This window comes from Sparus aurata, chromosome 13 (assembly GCF_900880675.1).
Source record: "Sparus aurata chromosome 13, fSpaAur1.1, whole genome shotgun sequence".
Classification (NCBI taxonomy): Eukaryota; Metazoa; Chordata; class Actinopteri; order Spariformes; family Sparidae; genus Sparus; species Sparus aurata.
The window spans coordinates 17,754,179-17,763,721 of NC_044199.1; the positions used below are offsets into that span (position 1 = coordinate 17,754,179).

The 9,543-nt window shown below is 38.3% G+C and overlaps 1 protein-coding gene across 1 annotated transcript; it reads right to left on the reverse strand.

Moving 5' to 3' along the window:
• Nucleotides 1-1,558: 1,558 nt before the first annotated feature.
• nccrp1 (P1, F-box associated domain containing) lies at nt 1,559-5,268 on the reverse strand. Its single transcript, XM_030437037.1, has 6 exons — nt 5,030-5,268; nt 3,709-3,789; nt 3,519-3,615; nt 3,272-3,367; nt 2,523-2,661; nt 1,559-1,994 (listed from the first exon to the last, which is right to left on the reverse strand). The coding sequence occupies exons 1-6, from the start codon at nt 5,169-5,171 to the stop codon at nt 1,848-1,850; spliced, it is 702 nt and encodes a 233-aa protein (XP_030292897.1). The 5' UTR covers nt 5,172-5,268; the 3' UTR covers nt 1,559-1,847.
• Nucleotides 5,269-9,543: the final 4,275 nt, after the last annotated feature.

Here is a 9,543-nt window from a genome sequence, read left to right on the forward strand (position 1 = left end):
GTATATACATCTCATACGAGTTGTTTTCGAGAACACTTGAAGGCAGCAAAAGCAGGTAAAGGATCGCAACCGCAAAGTTGATAGAAGTGGAGCTGGACACTACAGAACCTACGTTCAGTTGGTCTGAATCTCCTAATATAGAATAATAATAATAATAATAATAATAATAATAATAATAATAATAATAATACATTTTATTTGTTTGATGGCGCCTTTCAAGTCACCCAAGGTCACCTTACATAGGATAAAAGCATAAAATCACAGAGTAATATCACCACATAATATCACAGAATATTAAAAACAAACATTGATATAAAAAGGAAAAGAAAATAATAATTTTAGCATATAAGCAATAAGCATAAACAGCTATTTAGGGTTTATTTGCTGAGAGCACTGAAATATTTATCAATAAATGTGCGAAATGTGTATACATTTTACAAATCCACTATTAGTATAATAATAGGATAAATATTACAAATTATAATTTACAACCCCTTCAAATAAGGTGCCGGACAGTGTCATCTTAAAGGTGATCTGAGACATGTAAACAGACTTAATGACAATACAGGAGAAAGTGTATGAAATGAAGGTTTGAAATTATACATAATTATGGACCTAGAATAAACTGTATATTAACAAAGATATTAGGAGTGAGATTTTCTTTTGTTCTCAATTTTATGTAAGAGACTTGTTCTGAAACACTGGCAATCTCCACACTAAGGGTTAGGTTAAATTACATTATTAATGACATCTAGGACATGATAAAGTCGTAAGAAGTGCTCATATTGTTGAGGATAAAAGATGGGTGTTCAGGTCACAAGTTGAGCTTGCTTATTTCCAGTGGCGGTTCTAGACCAGTTTTAATAGGGGGGCCAGGTTGGGGCCGGCTTTTTTGTTAGGGGGCACATACAACCCGTAAAAAAGGATAAATCCCTCATTCAGACAAAGCAGTGTTTACAATTTCAGCAATTTTGATTGGGTAGTAAACTGCTGAGACACTTTATTTCTGCCTTTCCCTTCAGAACAAAATCATAGCAAGAAATCTGTCATTGTATTATTAATGCAGATTCACTGTCAGGGGGGCCACAGGGGGGTCCAGACTCAGAGTTACGGGGGCACTGGCCCCTGTTGGCCCCCCCCCCCCTAGAACCGTACCTGCTTATTTCAAATGTGGAGTAAATGTGTGTGTGTGTGTTGTTGGTTTTTTTCCCCCCATTTGTTTAGGTCTCTGTTTCCGCTGATGTAAGTGTAAGTGTAAATGATGTAGATTGTTTATACTGAGAAATCAAATGAAATCTTAAAAAAAATATATATTCCTAGGCAATCCTGATTCCTGTTGATTCATGAGTTTTGCATCAGTTAGGACAGAATCACCCCCTACAGTAACATCAACAGTCCACTATCCACACAGACCCACCACTAACATTAGAGAAAATATGCTGAAAATATGGAGTAAGAGTGCGTATATGGTTTATACAGTATACTGTATGTCCGCTTCATGTAGATTAGTTTTTCAGACACGTGTTTCCTTGCTTGAAATAAATAATGAACTCTGAAATAAGAAAACTGGGTTTTATTATTGCACAAAACATTGTATAGGTATTTTGTGAATATCACCAAATGCAAATGTAAAATATTTTAAAGCATAAAAAAGTAAATACAAAGGTCTGACGATCACATACTTTGACATTTTTCTAAGTGTGATGAAATCTAGATATGATAACCGGCGTAAAAGCGAATATGTGTTGATCATGTGGTTACATAGACTGTGTAAGCTAAGTCTGCATGGCATGTGGCTAATGGCTAAATGAACTATATCTGCATGGCACTTTTTGGTCGTATCCAGCCTAGGAGCTGGTTTTGGTTGGTTTGACAATCACTGAGCTGTTGGCGAACACTGTGGAGAAGAAATCATTCATCCAGCTGTTCTTGAGTCGGTGCAGGAAGTGGACATATCTCACCCCTGGTCCATATCCAGAGAACACATATGACACCTGCAGGCCAACAGAGAGACATGCAATGAAAAACTGCAGTGGTGGAAAGTACATTCACATTTAGCCTTGTACTCAAGGAAAATTTTTAAGTACTTTTTGTACTCCATGACATTCATTTGCCAGCTTCAGTTACAGTTACTTTAACACAATGGATAATTAAACTAGCTTTTAAATTAAAGAAAGATTAAACATGTTGTTTCCAGCCCTTTGCCTTTTCACGTCTCACAAAAAACAGTGCAAAAACGGGGTCACATTTCAGATGTCTATGTGTTGTTAACAGCTCTGACAAATAGTGATTTTTTTTTCCCTGTTCTCACATGGTGTCATTTCAATACTTGCTCAAATGGCCAGTACCAACTACATTTATCCTAATTCTTATGTACTACTTGAGTATCATTTTTCATGCAGAACTTTCACTTGTCATATTTATGTGGTATGTTGTATTTTTACATTGCCAGATTAGTATTTTTACTTAACTAAAGGATTTGAATACTTCTTCTGCATTTGCCAGGGGAATCTGTAACTCACCTCCTTCCATGTGTGTGAGTAAGCGCTACAGTCTTCGGTGGGGTTGACAGTGTGCTCTGAGATCACTGTACTTTTGTCCGCACCCAGTAACTTGACATGCAGCTGATAGATGTGCTTATGCAGCTGACTCTCCTCATACCTGACATAACGATAGACAATAAGAAGTTTATGTTGAGGAGAAGAAGAAATCATAGCAAAGTGTAGTATTTTATGAAAGAAAGTAACAGAGGAAAATCCTATTTTCCCTATTATCAGAACCGAATGACAAAAGATCTTTCCAGAGTTCCTCACTGAGGTAATTTAATGGAACACTTTTGAAAATCATGGACTTTTTGGTAACTTCTATCAAATAACAATGATATGAATATTCAACAAAACAGGAAGAAATACTTCTGTGCTGCAGAAGATACAAAAGTTGTAATTATAGTCTTATTAGATTATACAATCTATAGCTTTATTAATTATGAACCTTGGATTCAATATCTTAACATCCTGTCAAAAGGGATGTGAAATAAAATGAATAATGACTGAAAGGCAGTTAATTTTATACAGGCAAATCCAGATTATCCTTTGTTTGCATATCATCTACAAACACATGCCAAACTTATATTATTCAGGTAGACCTACACAGACTGTAAAACATGTACTGTACATGATGTCATCTACGTGTGTTACAGCCCTGCTGATAAGATAACATGGTCTATTGCAGGGCTGCAGGTGGGAGGTGGGTGGGGTGCTCATTAACTCACCAGTCTTGGATGACTATTTCAGGCTGAAACTCGTCCAGCAGCTCCTCCCACAGTCCCTCTGCCTTCAGGTCCACAACCTGCTCCATGGAGAACCAGCTAAGGATGAGACATGAGACACACTTATTACATGGTCATTTTGTGGGATCAACTTTTTTAAGTTGTACCCTGACCATATATTTATATGCTCACTGGCATTCCCTGCTACAACCAGCTGTGAGATAAACATCTAATTCCCAGTAACACCCACCTGTACTGAGGCAGTTGACAGACCACAGCACCTGGTGGGATGTCGCTTGTATCATAGGGTAGGACCTCTATGCCTGTGGTCCAGCCACTGAAGTCACCTATGAATTAAGAGAAACATTAACATGATCTGAGGCTTTACGAACTTAATTTCCTTCGTTTTTATTTGCTGCAAAAATATCCTGATCCCTCACCCTCAGGTTGAAAACGTGGAGGTCCACGTCTTGGTACATCAGACAGTTGCGGTTCAGGTGGAGGGGTGTCCTTGCTCAAGCCTGAGAGAAATAAGACAAAGGGACAACTGTTCATGTTACCATGCCACTGTAATCCCACTGTAAATGTCACAAACAAGATATATCTGCCTGTCACTAGGTGTGCCGCTGTGTAGAAAACACATACTTTAAAAGTATCAGTCGGCACAAAAGCTTATGTCTGCATTGTGGGACACACCCAGTGTAGTCATGCTGAGTGTCACTGAGTAATCCAGCTTTTTAATTTGCAAGTTTTTTTTTTTTTAATCCAAGTGAACAGAGTAATCACTTGTGTTTAGAAAAAAATAGATTGAATTGGAAAGTACAATACAATTACCTAGCTTCTGTTATTCCTTTATCCTTTAATGTGGATGTGGATGAATTGCCCCTTTAAACCTCAATTAACTTACCTTTTAAATTTAGAAATAGAGCTAACGAAACCTGCTTTAAAAGAGTTATTCATTACTATTAAGGCTGTTACTATTTGTTTTCATTCTCTATTATTCTGCCAGTTATTTTTCAAGATGAATCAATTCAAAATGTCCCATTAAACGTGATAAAGGCTCAGCACAATTTGCTGGAGCCCAAAGTAACATTTTCAAAGTACTTTATTTTGACCAACCTACAGTCCTACGGTTTACCTTACAGACAGTAAACTAGCGTAAACACAGATCTATATCATATTGAATATCATCTTTTCATTGTTTTGCTAGAAACACCTGGTAGGCCAAATCAAACCTTATGGCTGGGCCCCACTTTGGGGAGCCCTGATGAAGAGGCCACAATGCTGAGTGTACATGTAGACACTGTAGATCCAGAATTTATATTGAGCATCTAAACAGCAATGAAGAACAGACCCATCCACAAGTTGGGGCTAGTATTGCATTAGACCTACAAAAACCACTGGCCGGATTGCACAAAGCTGCGCAACTGATTCAATAAGTAGAGAAAGGTTGCAGTTAATTGGCTCAATATGGTTGATTACAACACACTGAAACCACTTTCAGAAACTTTCCATGGTCAGTTAAGGAAGAGGCCTAAACTTTACTTTACTTTATGATTGCTAATGGATCAAAACACAACGCAGAAACTTCGTTAAACGCCTCCCCAAGTTAATAAGCATACCCATCTGTGTCAGCACTGAAACCTGAACCAACTGGAGATCGCTGACGTCTGATGGTCCTCTGCATCAGCACAGTGAATTAAATCTGTCTCTGGATCAGTACAGAACAGGCAGGAATCGTGTGTGTCAGTGTTGTGGTACCGTGAGGCGAAGGGTTCTTCAGTAGATTCCTCCCGAGCGGTTTGGCTTCGTACACGGACTTCCAGTCCACGCTGTCGGGCATCGGCGCGCCCTGCAGACTCCACTCAGCCTCACACCTCTGCTTCCAGTCGGCGGCGGACATGGTGCCACCACACAATCCTGTCAAAAGTCACTGATCCATCCAGGAAGTCAGCGAGGATCTTTCTCTGCTCTGTACTCTAAACCACACCCCAGTGTCGCAACGAGTATTGCAATATAAACGGCTCCCTGGCCTCTTAAAGTCACAGTAGTTTCATAGTGCTGCTAAAAGAATAATACCATATCATTAATAACAAGATATTGTAATATATATTTTTTTTTTCGTCAGCCTCATAGCATAATTGCCTAAGTCATATTTTAATGTTTTTGGAAAACAAGAAAAAAAATATTTTTTAGAAAACATATTGATATTTTTTATTGATATTGTAACAGTACATTCAACCAGATGTGTGAACAAGTATGCAAAAAGAAAAAGACCCATCATCAATTCCCTAACAAATAAAAAGTGACTTAGGCAGAATATGCCATGACTTAGGCATTTTTTGCTCTTACATATAGATGCAAACATCACATAACCAAAGTTGTTTTACTCTCCTAAATATAACCAAGATGTTTAACTTGTCAACCTTAACCAAGTTGTTTATTAATGTCTAACCTTAATTACTGTTTTCCTTTCCCACCCTTAATCAAAGTTCCACTCAGGTGCTGTGCAAACTCATTTTCACACTGTCTATTGATGAGGGAGGTTGTCATAGTACTGGTGGGCCACTCTTGCTAGTACTGGTTTCATTGCCTGCAAGTCATTGAATTTCCTGAGAGTAATTGGCAATTGGGAAGGAAAGAGTGGGACCCAGTGGAATCCCAGAGGAAATGAAAATTGAAAAAGAGATCTCAGTAGTGTCTCATTCATTTCTCCTAGACAACTATGAGATCTATGTGAGACCAAAGTGAGGCTGTGGCTGATTTCTTTTGTTTCTCAATTGTTTCTCCTGAGAAACAGGTGCAGAAAATCTCAACTTGGGCTCCCTTTAAGTTTCAAAGGAGATCTCATCAAGCTCTCAATGAAGTTTCAGAATGTCTCCCCATTGCTGGAAAGGAGCAAGGTTTAAGTGGTAAAGTCTCAAGTCTCACCTATTGATCCTAAGGAATTTTAGGAGAAACAAATGAGAAATGTTTGAGACCAAAAAAGACTACAACGAGACTGAAATGAGAACTCTCATTGAGCTCCTTTACGGCTCCATAGCCATAAAGGAGCAAGCTTTGAGCAGTAACATTTTCCTCTGGGATGGTTCTTCGGAGATGCTGATTCGCTGAGGCAGGTCCTCCCAGTCAGACTCAAAATCCAACTTGTACCGGATTTGACCATCAGCCAAGTACTGGAGAGCCCGGAGGTTATGGACTGTGGGGTCACCAACTTTTTTACCTGGTTGAATATTGACATAGGCCCCAGATAACTTCATGAAGTCATTGTGGTATAGCTGAGTCACATTGTATGGGGATGGATGCATTCGTGCAGTCTCAAAAATGACAATATAATCACGTGGAGTGTGAATATCTTTGATGATGCGCCGTTCAATGAGGCTATGCATGGAGTCACACTCCATTTGTATGTGCCCTGCAACCACAAACTTTTGTTCAATGGTGACACCATGCTTCATGGCCAGATGAAGGTAGGTGTTGCTGATGGTACCACACCGATTTTGATATCCACAGCCATCACTCCAGACAATGACTTTCTCGATGTTTCTGTTGGCCTCTAGGATTGATTCAAAGTGTTTGGACTGCAGATGGGCAAAAACCTCACTGCTGAGGGAGCCTTCATGCTCCTCCCAAGCATAACAATACCTATCTTTGTTACTCAGGTTGAAGCAAGCAAAGTTGTGCATCTGTAATTTAGTTTTATAATACATTGTACTTGCTTTTGTCTGGGGGCACATAAGAACCCATTGATGGTCCATTGTCCACACTGAAAGTTTGTCACTGGATATTGAATAAATATGAACTCTTCCAGATAAAAACGAATCAAAGAGAAGAGCTAATGCTTCACTTGTGGACAGCCGAGCCCTCTTTCTCATGTTTTCTGCCATTTTTGTTGTATCATCAAAACTGCCTAAGTCAAAGAGATGACTAAGGCAGATAGTGTTTTTGGATTCTAATGAGTGTTGTGATTGGCCAAGGACATAGGCAGAAAGGCAGGATGATGCAGCAGTGGTAGGAGAGTAAAGTTAGGCAGATATCACAATTTGGCCAAAAAATGACTTAGGCAATTATGCTATGAGGCTAATGTTTTGCTATGAAGAGAGGTGTCTGATCAAGTGGTTTTGATTATGGAGCCCCAGAACTGACAAAAGGCTGTGAGCGTGTTAGATTAGTCCAAAATGTAACCAAACTACAAATAACAACAACAATAATACTACTACTAATAATAAAAATTAAGTGTAATGTTAAAAAAACAACTTTTTTCTAATTTCATTGTACTTTTTCAACTATTTTAATCTATTTATTATTTTCTTTTGTTGTATGTGTTTGGTTGATTTAATTTGTTATCTATGTTGATTGTCATTTACTCTCTTTTTTTATCAGCTGATTGGAGGTTACAGGTTAAAGTATGAGGCTTTTTGTTTTGTCTGATTATCTTTCACACAAGTGAGGACGTAACAGAACCTGTGTGTATAAAAAGTGGGTATCAAATGTTCTCTGACCAAATGGGTTAATGGAAGAGCAAAATGTAAAAAGTCTTTCAAATAACTTCTTATGCTATGGGCTACTGTTTTTGATTGTATGATTTATTTCAAAGCGACAACACGTAACTTCCTAGAGGAATTATTTGATGTCGAGTGTCGTCCCCAGGTTGTCAAAAACTAATGCTATGAGCTGGTGTAGCATGTGAGCCAACCTGAAGCTTCAGTCTGCTATTTCATATTCTGGGGATGAGACTCAACAATCAGCTATTTTTCTCCAGGAGGCTCCATTTTGTCGCTTCAAGCGTGCATAGTTTTCAATTGTTACAGTTGCAGAATCCACAGAACACACTCATATTGTACAATGTTATGAGTGTGCAGTGGCAGCATGTAAGCTAACTTTAATTCATTATTTCTTTTGCACTTTGCCCCTATATGATCCCTCCCTGGTTACAGGATTGTTGTAGAGACATTTCTGCCCTGACCTTTGCACTGTTTAAATGAAGGCACATTATGTTCACAGGGCAGATATGAATTGATACTAACTGTGCACTGGTTAAACTAAAATAAGCTTTATGTGTTACTGATTTTGTGATTTTTTCTAAACTGAAACAATTGACATTTTCAAACCCAACCTGCTTTACTATGTATATTATATATATTCATTACAGTCTTTCCTTCAGTAGGTGACCTGTAAACAGTGTACAGGCCTTAAGAAGGTGTGGCCAACTGTACGCTAAAGAGTATTAAAGTCTCAGATGTAGGATTCAGGGGGATATGCCAGATGCCACTAAATCCTACACACTGGACTTTTAATAATGTAATGACTTCAGCAGGGTACTTTTAACGTCACTTGTTCAATGATATAAAAGGATGTGACTGCACTGTGATTCCTGGCAGTCGAGACTCTTTAACTTTACTGTTTCTCTTTCCTTTCAGGAAGGCCAGCTGCAGATAGTAAACAGTCCCCCCTATAAACCAGAAATGGGTGTGCAGTTTTGTTTTAAGGTGAAGTAGATATTATGTCAAATGTATTCATTATGAAAATTATATTTTTACTGAAACTAAGACAACCAGGTTTGAACAGTGATCATTTCAGACACGTTTCATCTTTCTTTTTGTTTTGCTACATACATACATTTAATATATGTGTTAAGTATGTACTGTAGCTGTACAACATCCTGCCTTTAGCTGTATTATTAGGTGCCTACTGATGCTTTTAACTGACCTGACTTACAACCTGTAAAAGGCCCTTATCTTACTGACCCATTTACCTTTATACTGTAACTTGTCTGTTTGTTGCAAATGTTTTTGATCAGCGCTGATTTGACTCTGGAGTTGGATATGGCATTTTATATAAATACTTACATCGAAAGCAACCATTTGGCAAAACAAAGATGACAGAGAGGGGCAGGATCAACAAACACAAACACACACTTTATGTAAATGTCTCCACCTTGTGGATTCTAGGTGCATCAAGAAGTGGTGTGAAAAATATTTTAAACTTTCCCTACAGTGCATGGGCAAAATGTCTGAGGGTCTGAAGAAGAGAACACATTGCTTGTATTTTGCAGAAGTACAATTGTCTTTTTTTCCCTGTATAAGAGCATCTAATGCAGCAACTGCTTAAATTCAAGAATATATCTTAAAGGCATTACATTTAGATGAACAGCAACCCGTTGAAGTCATCAGTCATCAAAGCCATGCATATATACCTCTAGCAGATATAGTATAGGTGTATTTCAGTAATTTTGTGTTGCACTTCCATAAAGCTGGGGGATGTGTTAGAGGCAA